Below are 22787 nucleotides of genomic sequence, written 5' to 3'. Positions count from 1 at the left end.
AAGCTTTTATAACGGTTTGTAACATTTAACATTACAATTTAACCAATTAAAAGTATGACAACTACTAAATAAACAGCTTACCACTGTGAAACATCCTGCAAAAGTCGTGTTTGAACAGGTTCTTATCTCCAGGTCTGATTCTGGCTCAAATTGATAAGGTAATATGTTTGACATTTTTACAATAACAATCAGCGCATGCATCTCCAATTTATGGTAAGAGGCGTGACCTTTCCGGGCAACGTGCGATAAGCTGCTGTCGAATCACAACACAGGAACCGCTGGCACAATCAGAACTCGTTACGTATTTCTGAAGGAGGGACTTCATAGAACAAGGAAGTCATCAGGCCGTTTTTTGGACAGTGAAAACAGCGGTATACAGATAAGTAAATTGTGTGAAAAATACTGAGTTTTTTTTACACGCGAAACATGAACACATGTTATATTGCACACTGTAAACACAATCAAAGCTTCAAAAAAACATGAAGAACGGGACCTTTAAATAAAAAGAATAAAATAAAAAGTTATAATATATTTTCCTTACACCTGTGAGCATACTCCAAAAAAAAGTTTGTACCTGCAGATAATCTAACATTAATGAAATAAAAGGCCACTCAAGTGTACTTAAGTGTAAAAGTACACATTTGACTGTTTCTTTAGGCCCTTAAGTACACTTTTAAAAAGTGCACTTTGTGATAATGTCAAACTAAAAGTTCAAAATTATCATTGTTTTAAAAATCTTTTGTCATGCTCTAAAGAAATGCACTTATTTTGTTAACTAACATACTAAAACTTACTTTTAGTTTATCATAATTGCTTATTATATACAGCAGCACACATAACCATAACCATATTTCAAAGACAATAGAAGTGATTGTGAAATTACATATAAATATTTAAGTCCTGTCAACTAATTGCATTTAATATCAGTTTATAATACTTTATATTATTAATTTTATTGCAATGAACATGCAATTAATTGTCTGAAAACATTACATTGGGTTTGGACATAAGTATATTCTTTTCAACTACATTATTTCTATATCAAGGACTCTTTTTTTTAAGTATGCTAAAATGTACTTCTTGTACACAAGAGTACATAGGACAAGCCTTTTGGAAAATGGATGGATTACAATAATATAATATAATATAATATAATATAATATAATATAATATAATATAATATAATATAATATAATATAATATAATATAATATAATATAATATAATATAATAATGCGTCAGTGAATTAGTTGTGTAGGAGTGTGTTGGCGTATGGAAGATGATGCATCTGGGGCAAACTGAGAGACACACACCCAGATATTCATTTCTGCAAACAGTCGTTCCCACTGGGAGCGCTTTTGATCTACTTGGGCATGACTTCTTTTTTGGTTGACAGCAGAAGTCCAAGCCGCGACTCAACCCAGTCATGCGTGCGTGTGAGCAGCTGTTTGTCAGCCCTCTGTCCATCGCAAGTGTGGGGTTTCGGATTAGGCCTACTGAGTCAAATAACAAGCCAAGAGTACACAGCTGGTCCACACACCACAAAAACAACAGAAGAAACAAGGCCATGAGCACACTTACAAGGCATAATAATATGCATTACTGTACAAAGAGGAAATGGACGAAGTAGAAAAATCCTCTTAAATTACTACATCTATCAGCTGTGATCAGAGGATTTAGACTGCACTCAGAGGGGATGCCAGCCAGATTAAACAGAGATTAAACCTACAATACATTCACCCACATCAAACATCTTTGGGGTTCAAAGCCAGATCATAAAGCACCTCCAGCACTGATATCTGACTGCAAGCTGAGGCCTTTTGCAACTTCCTGTTGGTGTTGCTTAACTTCCTATGGGCAAGTGGGAAGACTACACTTGTTATGATGAGGATGATTTTTAAAAGCACAATCCCTGCTGAGAGTCTGCTTTAAAGGGAAAAAATTAAAACCTACTAGAAATTAACTTCTTAGAATGGGTTTTTGTGCTCCAGTATCCTTAAAGACTAACAGTACTTGTTGACTGTCAGCACATTTAAACCCTTTCTGAGAAGTTGGGCATCTGAATTCATCCCCCTTAATTCACCGCCTCTACAGGCATCAAAGCCCTGCCTCTGTAACAAATCCTCCTCCTTCAGCAACAAACATCAACACTATTACTGTCAGACCTTAAATTAATGTGGATAGAAACATGGCCCAGATCATTTGGTCTAAGAAGTATTTGATGAAAAAAATTCAATGAGTTCATAATGAAATCTCTTAATTCTGATTGCATGAATCTTGCTGTGAGGGAAAATCTGATTCCATTTTGTGAAAAAAATATAAAAAAATAAATTTAATTTAATTATAGTATTCTTTGACATCATGTTATGTAGTCATTAATAAGTAATGCTATCACCAAAGTTTGGAAAAATACACACTTAAACATTCAAATAATGTCATGTGTAAGTGCTTAGCTGATTTACACTTTATTAAATTAAACAAAAGTAATAATAATAATAATATTAATAATTATAAGGGTGTTTCTTTTCATCAGTACATCGTTTCATCAGTCTATCGTTTGACTCATGTGAAGATTCAGTCCAATTTGGTTCACTAAAGAGAATCAGATTAAAAGAATGATTCGTTTACGAGCCGGACATCTCTAGTACCTTGGCAAATGTTAGAACAGAGCAAGACTTTGTTGATATCTCTTCTGAATTCAGAGAAGACACATTTGAGATCACATAGAGATCTCATTTGTGATTTTCTTGTCAAGACTGATGATCCAAGCGATATAAATAGGGCAGCACAGATCCAAGCAGATTTGAACATAAACTTGAAATCATAAAGAAAAGGCATCTCCCTCTATTTATACTTGCACACACTCATTAACACCCTGGATTGAGCCATCAGAGGTTTGCTCATCACTCAAGGGAATTGCTTTGACCTAGATCCAGTGCCAACCATAAACAGCATAAAAAACAGGGGAAAACAAAACACTTCTGCAAATTAACACAAGTCAGAAACAAAATGTTCTTTATAGGGCCGGGGGGAAAAAAAATGATGATTGCATTGTTTCTCTGAGATCTGTGTACGACCACACGGTTCAGAGTGTTCCTGTGAGCTAGCTGAATGTGGGGCTAATTTCAAGTGTGTAGGGCTAATTTGAGCTATGAATTGCTCTTCAACAGCCTCAAAGCTCCCATCGTCAGGTTGCCATGGCTACTTCAGGACTTGACGTGCTGCTGAGTTGCCAGTCAGCACAGTAGTTTACTGCAGCCACCCACCTGTAATGTCACTAAAACACACTGCAAGAGGAAGGGGACACAGCAGGACTCCTGACACTAGAGAATGCCAAACCAGGGGACTCAAAATGAGTCAGGACATTTATTTGAAACACAAAGCACTCCTATAAAAAAAACTGTATTTTCACTTGTTGTACTGACTTCACCTTTTCTAATATATAAAACAGGCAATGAAAGTACACATACATATTTAAAAGAAATATGTGAACTTCACCTTACTCATGTGGAACTCCAGTCGTCGCATGTATCGCTCTATGGTCTTGATTTGCTGGGAAGCAAGGAAACAAAACGTAAAAATAAGAAAAGTTATTCGCTGAAAAAGAAAATGCAAAAGATTTCACAGAGAGCAATCTAAGTTCAGAGTTCAACTGACACCTTAGGCGATTGGAGTGTCGCAATAACGAATCACTGCTGCAAGAATGCAGCACATCATTTATGCAAAGCTGCTTATTTTTCCTGCTGCATGTTTCTAACTTCTTACAACGATTTAGAAAGGTTAACACAGGTCAACTTCGACAGGTTAAGAAGCATTAGTGTGTTTAAGGACCCTACCTTGTCCAGATCATACAGCACACCCTGAGGAAGAAAAAAAATGTATCAGTGGAAATGCTAGAAAAATCCACCTATTATAATAATAAAATATATATATTTGGAAAAATACACTGCAGAAATGCCCATATTAGACCAGCATGAAATTCATGCAGCAGAATATAACTGGTGAAGGTCACCAGGGATTTCTTGCTAATTTTACTAGAAAAATAGTCTTTAAACTAAAAAACATGCTACACTGAAATTAATGACATCTTACTGAGCTTTTTTTGTTGTTGTAGATTTTCACTTGTTTTTCATTTGTTTATACTAAAAAGAAAACAAATCTGCCAATGCAGTAAGCCAAAGTATCTCATATTAAAATACATTATCTGAAAACAAGTCTTTACATCTTGTGCAGTGTTGCTTCTCAAGTAAATGTTTCTTATTTAAAGGATGTCTATGTTTAATACATAATTTTATTATAATATACATTTTTCTGAAAGAAGTCATTCGTACTTAATATTTTTGAGGAAACCATGATCTATATATATAACATTTTAGGATAGTCGCCTATTGAAATCAATAGATTAGCAGCACTCTGATGCACCGTAAACTATAGCGTTTAGGAAGCCTGATGATGTCATATCCTGTCTCACCAGTCTGGAATTCCTCTTCATGTCTTTCATAAGGGAAGTGAGTTTATCCAGCTCTGTTTGGTGCACCTCTAGATATTCACTGACAGAAAGAGAAAATGACAAATCCTTCAGAACTCTGTAGAACTGCATGAACACTGACTGTACACAGTACAAAGATTTCATCACAGCCATTCTGAGCAGCAATGATTCATGCAGTCAATGTGCATACAGAATGACTGTAGACAGCTGAGAGAGAAGATCTAAAGTATGTGACAAGACATATGTGAGTCAGAGGAGACATCTAAACAGCACTCACTCCAGGCCTTGTTTAAGGGCTCCGTAAACTTCTTCCACTCTTTTGGGCTGAGGCTCTCGTGAGCTGCTGCTGCTGCTGCTGGATTTGTGCCCGGACAGATGGGGCTTCCTGGGCTTTGAGATGGGCTTCTTCTGCACTGCTGAGTTCCCCATGAAGGAATTACACCTGAAAACACAAACAGATGCGGATGAATCTCAAGGAACCTGTCAAGAACATGTGGTGGTCATTTTCACCACAAAATCAAAAGAAAGAAATTATATGTTTCTTAAAGTAAATTAAACCTTATTTTAGGACAATTACAATCAAGGAAAATGATTGTAGATTGCCAAGTCTCTGTGTTGTTAGTTGGTAGTCAAGTCAAATGTATTTATATAGCACATAGTTTCAAAAGCAGCTTTACAGAAAGTCATACTAATGACTTCGTGATTTACCATAGAGGTGTTTTAAAGGGGACCTATTATGCCTTTTTTCAAAGTCTCGATTTTCTTTTTGGGGTCTACTACAAGAACAGGTTTTCATACTTGAATGTTTAAAAAAAAACATTATTTTTCACATATTTTACATTGTTGCAGCACCTTTCTTCCCAGTATGTCAGTAATGCTGTTTAGTTCCAAAAAAAATAGCAATGTGCTATGATTGGTCGGCTTGACCAGTGTGTTGTGATTGGTCAACCATTACCGCGAGTTTCAACACACTACTAACACAACTCAACCAGGCCTCGTCTGGATCAGGAACACAGGCAAACAGGAACCGAACAGAGCCAAACCAAAACACAAAGAAACTAACATACTCGTGACATTACACCCCCTCCCCCCTCTCACAAGGCGTGTCCTTGCGCCATAACTAAATAACTCAGTCCAAAAGGGCTTTGAAGGAGGACGTGGAGCTGAAAAGGGATGTGACCAAGGAGGGTCTGACAGAGGAAACCACCATGGAGGAGACGACGGAGGGAGGAGCTGACGGAGCGAGGATCCAGATGCTGACCAAGAGCACAGCCAGGACAAAGGACCATGGTGGAACCAATGGTGGGAGGATCCAGGGTGGAATCAGATGTCCGACAACCAGCGGCGGAGCCAGGATAGTTGGAGACCCAGGCGGAGCCGAGGATACACAGAGACACGATGGAGCTGAAGGTGTGGAGGGACGAAGCGTAGCTGAAGGCCTGGAAGTCCGTGGCGCAGGCAGAGTCATGACTGACCAAGGGAGCCCGGTGAAGCCGTAAGGACGATTGCCTCAGGTGGAACTAAGTGAGGAAGGAGCCAAAGCAGAGCCGACATGCAGAGGCGGAGACAGAGGATCCTCGTGCCAAGGTGGAACTGGAGACCGGAAGACCCAAGGCGGATCCGAGTTTCTGGTTGGAGCCAACAGAGGAGGAGCTGACCGACTGAAGGGAACCAGCAGAGGCGGGGCCAGAGGACTAGCTTGCTTTGGTAGAGGTGGTGGGAGAGAAAGGCCGGGTGGGATAATTAGAAGCCCAAGATACTTGGAGTCTTGAAGCTAGGTGGAACCAGCAGCGACGGGAGACTTAGGGGAATAACCTCATCCAAATCTACCTAATCAAATTTCCCAGAGGCTAGATGCAGCTCACCCTCATGCACCTGGTCAGACTCTTCGTTGGACGTGGGCTCCAGGCGATGTTGAGCTCAGGAGTCTTCTCTGGCACTGGCATTTCGGAGTGCTCGGTCTCTGTATCTGCGTTGGCTCAGGCATCTTATCTTTTGGAAGCTTGGTTGGTGGATGGCTGGGCTCTGGATCCGGAGTGGGGCTGGTGATGTCTTCATCATCTGCAGTGCAGACAACGAATGAAGATCCATAATTCACCAGCACCCACTCCACATAGGAAGTAAAATTCCTCTGAGGACCATCCATGGGAGGGCATAATTAAAATAAATAATTTCTTATTTTTTATTCTTTGAGGTGAAACATGATGTGGAAATGTTTTTGTGAGATTCACCCATGTAATATCTTATCTTTTAAAGAGAATCCTACATCCATGAGATATCTCTATATATATACATATATATATATATTTATTTATTTTTCTTCTGCAGCTCCCTAACATAAACACAAGTGAGTTTAGTGCAGACTTGGAGTCTGTAGTCTAGTGTTGGAATTTCAGTGCACTTCACACTCATCTGTGCAATATCCTTGCAAATAACCACCCCTTTCTCTTTTCAGAGGTTTCAAGGATTCATGTCATAACATCAGTTAAAACCCAAAATGTTACAAGGATAAAGCTTGTGCTGTACATCTAATGCCACTCTTCCTCAATGCTTTCTGACATTTAAGACTTCTGTCAAAAGGCAGGGTGCTTATTAGCCTACTTCTGATGTCACAGTAATAATATTCATGTTTCATAATAACACAAAGGCCGTTGGTTGTTTGACATGTCTGAACGTGTCACACGCACAGACAGTCAAAAAGAGCACTAGAAGTAGTGCTACAGTAAATCTAGGACATTGTGTAGAATGAGCACATGCTGTTGCCTAAGGGGTCACCCAGTCACGATTCACTCCGTCATACTAAGATAAGCCAGCACGCACAGTAAAAATACACTCTTTAATGCGGTTACTGCATCTGTTGTTTCACATCAGTATAATTTGCAGTTCTTTTGCCATTTGTTTTTATAGAGGAAAATCTTGCCTGAAAAGTGGTAGCTGTTATAGCAGAAATCGGTGGAATTACCGATTTTGCAAATATTGGTGTGGTCTTAGGGTGTCCACATACTTTTGGTCATGCTTTATAGCTCTTTAAAGAAACTCCCTTAAAAACCAATGCAGAGAGATAAGAGGGTTTGCCCACTTGTCACAAAATTTGCTAGGTGCAAAGTAAACACCCAGAAATGGCATGGCATGAATTAAACACTATTACATGATACATTATTATTATTTATTATTATTATTTTATACTTAAAAAGAAAAAAAAGTACATATATATATATATATATGCATGGTTATGGTAATTCACACCCTTTCTCAACCTCTCACCTCTGCCTGCAAATGCTTTAAAATATGTTTAACAGTCCTATGTAAAGTGTTAAAAATACAATTGTTTCTTCTGCAGTGGCAAAACTGATTTTTTTTATATGCATCCAGTGAATCAAGAAGCTCATCTAGAGAGGGGTGAGTGTTTTAGCTTCTGACAGGGCAGATGACCTCACCGTGAGCGTCTCTCCTGCAGGGTGCTGAAGCCGGCGAATGACTGGCTCCTGATGATGCCATTGGGCCCTCCAGGAGAGTGAGTGCCAGCAGCCATGATGTCTGGAGAGCGGGAGGACACTCCTGCAAGGGGACAGAGAGAATTCTAGATAAGAGAGAAGTCAGTGGTACAGATGGGGGAAGGGTTGCGTGTCTAGGATGATGCCGTTAATATGATAAATATCTAGTTATACGTAGCTATACGTAGAGTTACGCTTCAACTAAGTTTAATGGTGCAATACAAAAATATTTGGTAGAGCATAAATTGTAACTTATTGCCCCTTTAAGTCACAACTATAGGCTTAGTTTTAACTTGCACATAGCTAGTGAAACAGGACCTAGATCCAGGACCTTATTTTTTGAAAGATACTGGCTCTCTGATAAAAAGATATCCTGACAACCTTGTAAATGAATGTACAATAAGCCAGCTAAAAATCAAACAGGAAAGCAAGCAATGAGTCATTTAATCTCCAGTGTATATGGTTACCAAAAATAGCACTGCAGGGTGAGAAGACCCCATACGGTGCACATTCAGAGGTTTTTATAAACCGCTCGAAGCCACCTGAGCCCGCTGCAGATGAAGACAGGAAAAGCACTTACAAACAGGAGGTGGTCTAATGAAGCCCTGAAAGACCAACGCCATCACTCATTTCTATCAAATGCAATGATCCAGAGATGGTGTAGAAATCTCCCGCCTACAAAAAAGCCTTCATCTCCTTATAGCTCATCTCCAACCTCCCATATTTCATCAGAGCAAAGTGGGATGATGACAGCAGTGGCAAACTCCCGATTTGAGGGTAATGAGGCTATGAGATCTGTGATCATCGATAAGAGAGGACTCATTTTGACCCTAAATTAGCACGCAACCCTCATAACCCAGCGGGGGAGTTACATCTACGCCAAAACAGAGGGAAAAATCGGGGGGTTGAGGCTGAGATTCTCTCTATAGTTGAGGTTACATACTGTGTCAAGGTGCCGTGTGTTGGAGGTAATTATACACCTGTGGGTTTATGCTCAGTGCAATAGATACACCATTGCTTAGATGGAGCTACACAAAAGCAATACGGCTCTGGGCTAGATGTTTTGCACGGGAAATACAAAAGGGTCTTGTATAACGTGTACCAGGCTAATTATAGGCACTGCAGAACATGAACTTATTTACCGTGCATTTTGATCATGACAAAACAAACAGATAATTCAGATAAAAGGCAGAAATAATAAAAAGATTACACAGTAGCATATAATTCTTGCTGTCTAAAATAACACATCCAATCAGAGAAAAGTAATGCTCTACAGAATGGTGATACATTTCCATACTTCTCAAAATGTGTTCCTTCTCAAAAAGTAGTAAGTAATAATATATATAAAATAAAATAAATATATATTTTTTAATTAATATAATTTATTTAACTTTTAATTGAATATTAACGGTGTAACACAACTTGAGAAAAACTTTGGCAAATTTGACCCTATTCCTATATTTCAAATCACTTTTGGCATGTCATATAATTTATTTCAACTTAATAATTCATGCATCAAGGTGTTCATGTTGATGAATCAAAATGCAAAACGAACACATGCAAAATGAACACAACCTATATAACCAATTGCGTATTTCAACAAACAAAGGTTCCACTTTAGTTTCAAAAACACAAAGCGACACTGTGCCACCCAGTGCATGCTGGGATTGTTCCACTCATTCTATTCAGGCCTGGCCGTCTCGGTTCACAGGCACTTGTGAAGCGCTGTTGATGTTGGCTACGTCATCCCCGTCCCTTCGGGCACGACTGCTCATAAGTATTCTGAGTACAGCTGCCTGGCACCCAATTCTGAACTCTTCACTGTGAGAGACGGATGACGAGGACAAAAGAACCGAGGAGGGGGGCTTCATTAATTTGTCACCTCCAGCAGGGACCATGTTTTTCTGGCCCGTTGAGAGTGTGAGGGGGTCTTAAAGCTAGGCAGGAGAAGTACTGAATGAAAAGTGATAAACTGGTCCCTCGTTTCCTCAAAAAAATCCCACATTATAAATTCTGACTAGTATTTTTTTATTATTTTAAACATAAATCTAAACAAGTAAAAAAAATTGCCATTGGGTTAAGGAAAATAAACAAGTTGCGATCTTACATGCAGTAAAAATCTTTGTTTTAAACAGAATGCATATTATATTGGTACCATATTTGTTATCTGTCAGGTTAAAGGTATTGGTCGATATTGGATATTTAATTGTTCATGCTCATTTCCCATATTTTTTACCTTTGCTGTCATCTTTAAAAACACTTCGAATTTAACAACACTGTTAAATGTAATCTTTATGTCAGTGCCAATAGCCTCGTTGGCAGTGCGTCCCGAGTTCGAGTCCCGGCTCGAGGACCTTTCCTGATCCCGTCCCTCTCTCTCTCTCTCTCTCTCTCTCCAACTTCACTTCCTGTCATAATAAAGGTAAAAACGCCAAAAATCTCAAACTGCATTTTTCATACTGTACATTACAATTTTGTGATGCCTAAATTCACTTGTGTTATTTAAAACGACAGGTTTTATTTATTTATTTAGTATTTTACTTCATTTATTTAGATAAAAATTCTAAATAATATAACCAGTTAAGAATCATTTCTTTTCTTCACTTCAGCCTCTGGAAAAGTCATTTTATTTCCCCATGAAAGCATGCGTGCACAGCAACATACGCACAAGCACAACAAACACTAGCAGCATGCGTGAATATCATCAAACTCAACCCACACTGCAACTTAACAGCAGAGTGATTCCGAACGCCTGTATAAATTATAGTTTCTATAGTAACAGTGGACAATACACAATGTGTCCAGCAAAAGAACAATGCTGTCATGGATCCCCCGCAGCAGGCCTCCTCCTGTCCTTCTTCTCTGAGGGTCCGTTGTCTTCCTCTGTGTGGTCTTTTGCTCTAAGGTAGGAGTACATCCCGCCCGGTTTCAATCCCAGCAGCTGTGTGATGCTCAGCTGGTCTTGTTCCACACTGACACTCCGCCTTGGAATAGCAATGACCTCACTTCAAGCATCCATGCCAGGTCAGAGAACTAATGTCAACCATGTGGCAGTGACCGACTGACCCTGCTCTACCCATGCTGTAGTAATGTGTGCTTTTTGGCAGTGTTGCCAATTGGGCCAGGAGAATAGATACGGTTGATGTGAGGATGTGCAAAACCACATACACTCAAATTTAATTAGCCGGTGGATTGTCTGAATGCCCTTAGAGAGGACCTATTGTACTTTTTTACATTTTCAACTTTCTCTATGGCTCCACCGAGCGGTCCGGTACAATACAGTATAGTACATTTCGGGACGTTAAAGCTTGATCCGGCTTGCGTTTCCACCACCAACAGTACCCTTACTTGATAGGTGTGGTGTAGCGATCAACGTCATTCTCGCACGAAAAAGAAGAAAGCGACACAGTAAAGTAAACAACAATGGAGGACATACAGCAGATCTTGTTCTTGCTTCTCGGCATGTGGCTGTTTCTCACAAGAGGAAGACGGCTTTGTATGAGCAAAGGCTGCATGCTGCAAGGAAAATACAGCCGAAAAAGCATGCGCAAGTGACAATTCTCTGTCAACCAATCAACGTTCTGCAGTAAGTCTAGCTCCACCCTTTTGTACCTGACTACTGTGCTAGGTACCCCAACGGAAGGGTCCCAAAAAAGTGGTAGAGTACTGTTGGGAATTAGAGTGCCATTCACAACTTCTGACAATGGAAACAGCATAAATTACGGAGAGGCCTGGTTGCGTTCATAGTGTTAAATCTCAGTGTGAAATTTCCGAAAAACACTCAAAGCTGTTGACCAATCACAACAACACACTAGTCCAGCAGACCAATCAGGGCAAATTGCGCTTTTCGGAAGGAGGGGCTTCCTAGAGACAGGAACTAAACAGAGCGTTACTGAGAGACTGGGAAGAGAGGTGCTGCAACAATGGTTTTTGAACAATCTAGTAGACCCCAAAAACAAAATCAAGACTTTGTAAAAAGGCATAATAAGCCCTCTTTAACAGACCTGACTTGTATCTCTGCACAGGAAAGGACTCATCATGAGCACAAAGACTATAAACACAGTGAAACATGATTCTAAAGCAGGCACATCAAGACTGAATGGATGCTCTTGTGTTGTGACCGAAAAATCATGTGCTCATGATGACAGTGGCTGCTATTGATAAACAATGTCAAAAATAAATTAACATTTTTTCTTGAAACTAGGAGGCATTTTAAGTCTATCAATGGAAGAACAAACACTATTTGGGTGCCCTTAATAGTAGGCATTATTTTGAAATAAAGTGCAAGCATAAAAAAAATATAATTATTTTATAAAAATGTAATCTAAGCATTTAATAATTTGATGTGGGCTTCAGCAGCCTGTACAAAAATGACTAAATAAGGGTTAGCTGTAACCACACTGATTATATCTCCAAATAGAGGATAAAAAAGATTTTTGACAAGAGCAAAGACAAACAAGTGTCAAAATATACAAACAAATACAAACACTCACTCTCACTTAGGTCAGTAATGCTTCGTTTCATTACACTCCAAGTCAGAAACGTCCAACTTAGAAGAACATCTCTTCTAACTTTGTAACTCTCAAAATTGTAGATAATATTTGATGGCAACTTTAGTCAACCTAAAGAAAATAGTGAAATGAATGAAAAGTTAGCAGAGACCCAAACTGAAGTGGACAAAAAAGGGATCCAAGTTCACGTGTTGTGCATACAGTCAAATTGAAGAAGTCTTTATACAAATGAATTTCCATGCTGGTCAATACACTGCTTTATTGCCAGTTGACCAGCATGGTCTTATTGGTGAAGCCTGGGAAAAAAAAAAATTGGTGGGAATGTTTGCCACAATTTAATAGTTTAGTTGAACTTATATACTTATATATACTTATATATACTATATATATATATATATATATATATATATATATATATATATATATATATATATATATATATATATATATATATATACTTATTTTTGAGTGCAGCATAAGGCATGCCTCATATTTCCTTCTTTCTTCTTAAAGGTCAAAAGTCCACATAGTCTGTCAAATGTAATGGGTGGAGGGTTCAAAAGATGTTGATAGATGAAGCTGACACTTTAACACATCCAGTAGACGTGTTAGGCTATAAATTGAATATCCCCTAAAACTAAAATTTAGAGCTGTGGTAGAAAAGAAACATAGTGACATGCATCTTATGGTCAAATCCTTTTGATTCTTCTGATGCTCAAAGACAACTATTTAGGCTATATTTAAGTCATGGAGCTCATAGAAACACTTCAGTTAATTTATTACTAAAAGGGTCAATATTTGAACAAGAATCTATCTTCAGCAGGATCATTTGGTTTAACTTTGGCATTAATGGGTGATTTAGTTCATATTTAATCCACAGACTTCAGACTACAGAGCACTTGAAGGTTATCTAAGAGCAAATAATAAAATGTCAAGCTATTTGAATTTTTATTGTGACTGAAGACAGAAAGAAACTATGTCAGGAGGCCTGAATTACACTGATAACCTCTTAAGGCACACAATCTCAAACTCATAGCCATCTGAGCATGCTGGAAAAGTCATTGTGTGAAATGTCTGTTCATTATTCAGCTGCAATTAAATAAAAATTATAATAACCGTTCTTTCACTAAACACACTTTCACAACAGTGGAGAAAGCTAAAATAGAGAAAAGGCTTTTTTTGTAGTTTTACATGCACATGGTTTTGCAAAATGTGGATTTAAGACTCTACTTTTCTATATCTGTATATTGATTAATGTTCATTTCTGTTAATGTTTGGGGGAAAATTGCCTCTTTCTTACTCTGAAAATTAGCTTATTCTAAATAAGACATGGCAATAAGGCTTTATTATATAGTGTTTATTATATTAGTTTAATTGGGTTAACACATTTACATGCCACTTTCATAATTGTGATGTTAGTTGAATGTGTTATGTGCATGTAAACTCAGTTCATAGGCAGAGCAGTGACTCACTGGTTTAATCCATCTTAAAGACAGCTATGAGGATAATGCACATAAAAAGTCTGAGAAAGAGACAAGTTTAAAAATAGGCTAGACTAGAGGGTCAATTCTGAGTGATATGTGGATGTTTTGCACTAGACACTGAGCCATATTTATAAAGCACAGAGCAAAGAGAGGACAGGGACAAAGCTAGAGACAGAATGATGAACATCCTTATACTGTATGTGGAGACAGAAGCTTGAGGCACTGGGGAAAAAAACTGTGTGAGCGTATCTGAGAATAGAGCACAGCTGGCTAAAAACCAACTCAAACTAATGTCAAATGTGATATGATGTGAAGCAAAAAAAAAAATCATCTTCTGCCACATCAGCTTAAAAAAGCAACACCTTTCTGTTTATAGTTAATGTTAATGGGGAAAGATGATGCATTTACTTAGTGACTTTCAAATGCAGGAAACTTGTTAAGGTAAGGGTATTGTATAGCCTACATATTTCGCTGTCATTCTTCTAAGGAACACCATACTTCAGTCATCATACAATTTATCACACAAAACTGTCAGATTGCCTCAGAAGACTTGGAATATAGCAAAAAAATATTTTTATAAAATTACATCACTGTATGTAAATGAGCAACTTGGACATTCTACAAAATATCTTATTTTGTATTCTAAGAAGGAAATAAAATAAAATGGTTTTGGAATGGCATTAGGGTCAGTAAATAAATACCACATTTTTCATTTTTAGATGAACTATGCCTTTGAGCAACTGTGCTCCAAGGAACGGCTGTCCTAAAATCATGCATACATCTAACTTCACCACTAAATGTGGATTGTCACTGAGGGGCAATGCCAGTCCCGTACATTTGTTAAGCTGCTTAACCAAGTTTCACTTGATTTGGTCTCTCTTTATTCAGACAGTGCTGGCCAGTGCCACACAAATAAGGCATGGCCAAAGCTCAAGCTGAAAGCAAGAATTTGGAGCTTTGGAGAATGGGAACTGAACTGAATTCATTATGCCGGCAACGACACATGCTACAACAACAAGGGATGCAGACACTTGCAGGTGAATCTCTATAATGATTCAGCAGTTCATCCACAGATTATTGTGAATGTCTTTATGTGCGTGTCAATGAAAGATTCATGAGAAAGACAAGAACAGAGAAAGACAGTTGCCTCTTCATTTCTTTCTCTCCTGCAATAAAATAAAGATGCCAACACTTTGACTTTTGTCAGGCAGGCATACAGATAAAATATTGAAACAGTCTTTTTTGTTTGTTTGGGGGGGGGGGGGGGGGGGGGGGTTGAGGGCTGAAAAGACATTTTATTATGATTGTTACTTTCATACTTCCTCAGGGTTCAGTTCTCGGACCGCTCCTCTTCTCCATTTACACCACATCACTGGGACCCATCATACAGGCACATGGTTTCTCTTACCATTGCTATGCTGATGACACCCAGCTCTACCTCTCATTTCAACCAGATGATCCCACAGTAGCTGTACGGATCTCAAGCTGTCTGGCGGACATCTCGGCATGGATGAAGGAACATCACCTGCAGCTCAACCTGGCAAAGACTGAGCTTCTCGTCCTCCCTGCCAATCCGTCTCTTCAGCACGACCTCACTATCCAGGTAGATTCATCCTCAATCACCCCATCAAGGTCGGTCAGAAATCTTGGAGTAATCTTTGATGATCAGCTGACCTTCACAGAACACATTACAAAGACAGCTCGATCATGCAGGTTTGCTATGCACAACATCAGGAAGATCAGGCCTTTCCTAACTGAGCATGCAACACAACTTCTCGTCCAGGCCCTGGTCATTTCTAGGCTTGATTACTGCAATGCTCTTCTGGCTGGACTTCCATCATGTGCAACTAAACCTCTACAAATGATCCAGAATGCTGCAGCTCGTCTGGTCTTCAACGAGCCCAAAAAGGCCCACGTCACTCCTCTGCTCATCTCTCTGCACTGGCTACCACTCGCTGCTCGCATCAAGTTCAAGGCTTTGACGCTTGCTTACAGATTGACCACAGGTTCAGCTCCCTCCTACTTCCACTCACTACTACAAGTCTACATCCCTACCAGAAGCCTACGATCGGTCAATGAGCGACGGCTCGTGGTACCATCACAGCGGGGCACAAAATCACTATCCAGAACATTCTCATTCACGGTTCCATGCTGGTGGAATGATCTCCCCACCCTCATCCGGAATGCAGAATCCCTGACAACATTCAAAAGACAACTGAAAACTCATCTCTTCCGGGAGCACTTAACTTAAAAAAAAAAAAAAAAAAAAAAAAAAAAAAAAAAAAAAAAAAATCCTTTCCTCTAAATCCTCGCTTGCCTGCCTTATGCTACTCCGAGCTATGGCTGAACTTTGTATTTTGAGCACTTCTTGCGTTGCTTTTGCCTCTTCACGATGACTCGCTTGGTTTAGTCCTCAGTTGTAAGTCGCTTTGGATAAAAGCGTCTGCTAAATGACTAAATGTAAATGTAAATGTAATACTTTCAGCTTCAAAGAATCTAAGGGGAAAAAAGCACACACTCTTGATGCACAACCCTTTGAGACTGGAGATGAAACAGTGTTCTAAAAATACAATAAATAAATAACATGATGAAAAAATATGACAAACAGGGGTTTGATGTGGTGCATTTAGGTCAGGCGATAGGCCAAATCCCGAATTAGTGGTGCTTGTCAAGCCATCACACATGCTACATACATGCTCTTTTGACTTGGACCAGTAAACATTCACCTAGCAACTGCATAGCAACATGATAATAAGCACACCTTGGCAACACCCTGGCAACCACCCAGAAGACTCTTGTGGCGACAGGTTTTTGCTTTCCTGTTTTCTGCATTGCTTCTGGGTTTGACAGGAGGGAGTTGACTTCATCCCTGATGAAAGCACAGCTGTATGTCAGGACAGACCCCGAGGAGGACAGCACCCTTTAAAAGGCATAAGGATTTGGCTTTTCAAAGCAGATTACATATCACTGCTGACAAAATCTAAAAAACAGCCATCATCTGAGGGAGAATATGTCAGACATGACAACATCCAAGGACCTCAATTCAATCAACCAATAACATTTCAGACAGAATCCACCACAACCAATCATATTCCCGCACATCTTCTAACTGCTATGCAAACAGACAAGGAAAAACAAAAACATTCAGTTCATCAGCTTATGTTGAAAGGATAAACCACCGTAATACTAATCACAGGGCTGAGAGATTGTGATTTTGTTGCTATGCAAAAACTGTGTCTGCAAAAACAGATGTATGAGGGGTGTCAGTGCAGTTGATTTTAAATAGACTGTTAATCAGGGGGATTATGGGATAGCACCCCCACTGATGAGAGCTAAAAGTACATGTCATCTGTTCAGGAAGAGAGAGAGTGAACAAGAGATAAAGATTCCCCACACAAGATGCCAAGTCATTCACTTCATAACGTGTCATTTGAGGACGAGGCAATCCAGAATGCATGGCATCCAAGATGGAGGACGAGTCAAGAGAAATACTGATTAAATGTGTAATTCATTCAATACCAAACAGTTCTAATTAAAATACACAATTGACCTAAATTTGTTATGTGCTGCAAATTTGTTATGTGCTGCGTGATATATCAAATTTCTCACAATATCGCAAATCGCGATACGCATATCGAATCGGCTAGCATTTTTAATTGATTTCACAAAATACATTGCATCACATGTAGCGTTATTTGACAAGTTATCGCTTATTGCATTTTTCTTTAATATTGTGTAGCCCTACTAATTATTTTATGCTTTTTAGAGTATTATGTCATTAGCTTAGCAACATGCTAACATCAAACTCTTCTGCAATCAACAATTGTGAAATCAATTGTGAACAAGTCTACAGTGGGCTTCATTCCAGGAACGCTATTTGCATAGTATTGTTACCTGACCATTCCAAATAAGTCAGCTTAGAAGTCAGCTACCTTTGTAGGCGATATATACAGCAAGACATTTCATTATGTTTTGGAACAGAGGCCCTGTTTACACCTGGTATTAATATGCATTTTGGTCGATCAGATCACAAGTAGATGTTGTAGTCTTTTCATCTTCCAACCAAACTTGAGTCTTTTCAATTGTCAAAATTTAAATCCCGTCTGGCTAGCGCACTTCCCATAGTGTGTACTTTACGTATTAAGTCAGCAGGAGTAGAGAAGGCGGTCTTTATGGCTGTTCGAACCGTCGAATGCGTTTTCAACTACCTCTGGAAGTGGTTGAAACTAGGGATGTGCACGAATATTTGAATTTTCCAATATTCGATCTGTAATTATTATTCGAAAAATAAAATACTAATTTCGAATTTTACTTTTTTTCTTTTTTCTTTAATTTTTGTTTCGCAGTTATAATTAAATGCACTTGGTGGCGCTGTGGCGCGTGTTTAACAAGTGGATTGTTCTATTTCATCACATAATGTTGTCGTCTGCCTCGCGAAGTTTGGAATTACTTAGATGAAAATGATATTACAAAATGGAATTACTTTTAATCAATTATTAATTAAACTGAGTTATCATAATATTACCACCACGATGAGAAATCACATGAAATCCAAACACCAGTCGACTCAGGAAGCAGCTGTCCATCACTGCATTAAAGACTTTTAGTACTTTTGTGTACACATAATGTTTAATGTTTTCAACTAAAAGAAACCCTTAAGATATATAGTAAGCTTGTTGCGATAATAGCCTAATGTAAGCTTGTTCAGAAATAATGACAAAAAAGAAAACTCAAACTTAAAAAATAATGTAGGCCTATTTCTCGTTAAACAACATTTAAATATACGTTTTTATTTAAATAGACATTTTTTATGAACCCGAAAATTCGGATACAATATTTTTTGAAAAATGCCTATACCTAGTTGAAATTGGTCAAGCTCAAGACATTTTAGACCCCGTTTACACATGTATTTAGCATTGTCCACTTGATCCGAGGGCCAGAGATAGTAGTCCAGGATTGTACTTTACATCATCAGGAAAATCAGGCCCTTCCTGCAAGGGAACTTCTTGTCTAAGCTCTTGTCATTTCAAGACTGGACTACTGCAACGCTCTACTAGCACTGCAGGCCTCCTACTAAGCCTGATGGTAGATGCAGATGGCTCCAGAACACGGCAGCACGTCTGTTCTTCAATCAGCCAAAGAGAACCCATGTCACACACCTCTTGATCTCACTCCACTGGCTCCCAGTTGCAGCCAGAATCAAATTTAAGGTTTTGACGCTGGCTTTCAGGACCGCCACTGGAACAGCACCTCCCTACCTCATTTCACTCCAACAAGCGTACGCTCGTCCTGCCAGCTAAGGTCACTGAATTAGTGATGCCTTGCTGTTCCTTCAAAACGAAGTAAAAAGTCACTCCCCAAAACTTTCACCCTCTCTGCTCCTCTAGTGGAATGAGCTGCCAACCTCGACCCGAACTGCTGAGACCATCACATCTTTCAAGAAACAGCCCTTCTGAAAGCACTTAAACACCCCACACCCATAAACCAATGCACTTGCACACACACACACAAAACTTTCCTTTTCTGCATTTCTCCTTTTCTCTAGCTTGCTTCCTAGTTGTCAAATAAACCTGCCATTGCACATTATGAATATCATTGGGTCTATTGCTTTTGTTCCTCTCTTGTAAGTCGCTTTGGCTAAAAATGTCTGCTAAATGCATAAATGTAAATGTACCCAATCAAAACATCCGAAACATAAATCAATATCAATAATAAAACAACATTAAAAGTAAAAGTATTGTCCACTATTTATAAACCTTATTATGAATCTCAAATTCAAATGCTGTATCAGCTAGACAAATCTACTTTCCCCTTGATGTATGCACTTCTCTTGACCGCATGAACTTGTTAACATCAGAAGCATTCAGTTGTAATATATTTATTAAGAATGGAGTTAGCTGACAACAGAGAGCATATCTCAGCGGAGACTGATTCTACAGTAACATTGACACACTGCCGGCCTCTTGCTGACCGCAATGATTTGATTTAGCTTTCTTTACGGCCGTGACGCAAGCCAAACCTCTAGCTGCCCCTTGTCATAAGAACAAAGTGACAGTAGATAAAACCCAGACCTCTTTCATCCTGCTTTCTCCACAAACTAAAAAAGATTCTAAGATAAGCTATATCCGTCTCTTTCATCAACAACTTATTTTCTACCTCCTCCATTTCTTAAAATACCCCTCCACAGGCCCTTGGAGTCAGACTATGTGATGGGGATTTGTCTGTACATGATCACTGGAAAGAGAGAGCCTTTCAAACACATAAAACTCATAACCTCGATTATATCTCTGTCGGGAGATACCTCAATGATGTACATCTCAATACGCTTCAAGACACATCTCCATGAAGTCGAAACGATATACTATATTATACAGATTTCAGCAAAGCCAGTTGACATCTATAACAAAAATCAAGACAGGCCTCCACTTATACACTGATGACCACCAAGAGAGGAACATTCTATGATTATCAGCTGTGAAACCGCAAACCACTAAAGCCTAAGGGAAAACAGGAGGGGTAAACATTATAGTAAACAGCTTAACATAAACTCACAAAGCTGATGTGCTCATAGCCTTTCCAGAGAACTTGGATTGGATGTTTTTGAAGAGCCTGCAGTAAAGAGGCCTCGTCTTACTGAACTCCTGCCAAGTTTCACTGGGCTTTTCCCTATCCAGCGAAATTCACGAATAAGAAATAACTGCACTGCTGACAACACACACTTTGCCCTGAAGTACACTCAAAAACCAAACATCCCTTTTATTTGCTTTAGAAAATAAATTATTAATAAAAAGAACATCAACACTCATTATTCTCACTGTTGACAGTTCAGATAAACCTCAAAGACTCATTGTATCAAATAATAAGCCATAATGTATTGTATTCAAACAAACAGTTTTCAAATAATCTGCACAGCTGCCCACTGGCTCAGCAGACCAAGATAAAACTGATTAGGCCTAACCTCTGAATCTTTGCTTTGACATGTCGAACAGAAAACAGAGAGCAGAATGTGGTCTAAACTGCACTACATGACATTTTTGAGAGGCTGAGATTAAAGAGATAAGAGTAAAAGGGTTGGGGCGGCTGAAGTTAGAAGGAAGGGAAAGGTGGGTTTTAATCAGAGAAAGATCTTCAGATGAAGTTCTGAGAAATGCTCATTTGTCATCGGTTTGGCAGCTCTAGACTCATAGCAGCCCCCTCTAATAGAGCATAACAGTGACCACCCACTTTTTCAGTGGTCTTGGTTGCGGAATTTTGTTGTAATTTTTTTATATTACTTTTAATATATTTTAGGTTTATTGCAAAATATTCAGATTTAAATACCTTAAATCACCTTCATGTTCACAATTACTTCATCTAGATTCTACAAAGTAACCAAGATAAGTATTTCACCTGTAAACATGGCACTCTGTGTCATGCATATGAGCACATGAAATACTTAACTGACAGCTGCCAAAGTATACTACAACTACAGCAGGTTCAAACATATATTATCTGGTGTTCTGTTGGCAGTTTGTCTTATCTCATCACACAATCATTATAATCACACCCGCACAAACCAACAAAGTGCAGCTAGTAGGCTAAATCACCCGGACATATTCAGTCCGGTTCGTGCAGCCCGACTACTGAACAAAAAATTCAGGGCTGCGTTTCCCAAAAGCAAGGCTCATACTTTTGGGAAAGCACCCCAGATCGGTTTTGATTCATTAAAAGGATCCGACTCTTAAGAACAATTCGTTCGAGAAGCGAACTGAAGTGTCACTCAGTTTAGAGCGTGGGAGATTACAATAGTTTATTAAATGAAACAGACGGAAGGCTTTTAAAAACTGGCCAGCTTCTGCAAATGTCAGTTACGTGCTTCTCGTTCAGTGCCCTACAAATGTACAAAAAATAAGTCTGTTTATATAACGGATACGGATTTATCTAAACTGAATATCATAGGAGCAGATAAATCTTTGACTCGGATGCTGAGTTAAAAACGGGATTATTAGTTCATCACATGCACAATGCATCAAAATAAAGGAAATGGTCAACCACAACTATTCCTTAATATTGTCATTTGAGAAAAAACTCCAGCAAACCCACGCTGCAAAACAGCATGTCGCTACAGTGAGCTATAATAACAATATTAAAAGGCGTTGTAGTGTCAAGTATACAGGCTACTCACCGCACGAGAGAGAAAACTTATTCCCAGTCAATATTATTTACTCGGGTTGGGCACTTCCATTTATGAAAGCAAAATCTCACTTCTCCTTTCTGCGGCTCGTGTGCTGAATAAAACTATTAGAGCAAAACGTGTAGAATGTCAACACCACAGACTTTGCCACGCGAAACCATCCGGAACGACAGCAACGGATCAAAAATCATGTGTCGTGCACTCGTACAGATTTGTAGCGCTCCCTCACAGCCGCCACGGACCAATCACCAGGCAGCGCTGTGGTAGTGGGCGGGGTCTTCTCGTTTTGTCACTACATATTAGGCTTGTTCGACTTCATGCAGCTCTGCGCAGACCGATCGGCGGCAGACTTGAAGCAGTGCATGCCGGTTAGAAATGTTGTCCGACTTGATACAGCGCCGACGCCACGTGACTGTGACGTATGCCATCAAAGTACCGCGAGAGCGATTCGAGAGTAGCCGGAGAACTCAGCCAGCGCAGCTTCTGAAGAGCGGCTGCTCTGGGCTGCACGAGCTGTGATGACGACACAGCTGTTCCACGATTGGCCGGATTCACCGCATGACAACGATCACGTGCGTTTCGTGTTTATTCTCACACCTTTAGTTCCACTAAAGCTCACAAATCAGTTTTTTTAATA

At 39.2% G+C, this 22787-nt stretch overlaps 1 protein-coding gene across 3 annotated transcripts in view; it reads right to left on the bottom strand.

Moving 5' to 3' along the window:
- Positions 1-22787, bottom strand: part of ripor2 (RHO family interacting cell polarization regulator 2) — an 87832-nt gene that overhangs the window by 23999 nt on the left and 41046 nt on the right. For 2 of the 3 annotated variants that reach the window (XM_056250064.1, XM_056250063.1), the window contains exons 2-6: positions 7926-8046; positions 4766-4930; positions 4471-4549; positions 3836-3859; positions 3498-3551 (exon numbers count right to left, since the gene is read on the bottom strand). In XM_056250064.1, coding sequence (XP_056106039.1) covers positions 3498-3551; positions 3836-3859; positions 4471-4549; positions 4766-4930; positions 7926-8046 — 443 coding nt within the window. Of the gene's footprint in view, positions 1-3497; positions 3552-3835; positions 3860-4470; positions 4550-4765; positions 4931-7925; positions 8047-22141; positions 22349-22787 lie in introns of those variants that run through there. The other variant, XM_056250065.1, reaches the window with a different exon arrangement.

Source organism: Rhinichthys klamathensis, unplaced genomic scaffold, assembly GCF_029890125.1.
Source record: "Rhinichthys klamathensis goyatoka isolate OS25496 unplaced genomic scaffold, OSU_Roscu_1.1 h1tg000067l_1, whole genome shotgun sequence".
NCBI classification, from domain to species: Eukaryota; Metazoa; Chordata; class Actinopteri; order Cypriniformes; family Leuciscidae; genus Rhinichthys; species Rhinichthys klamathensis.
The sequence above is the reverse complement of the archived record's forward strand: the minus strand, read 5'-3'. Positions and strand labels throughout refer to the sequence as shown.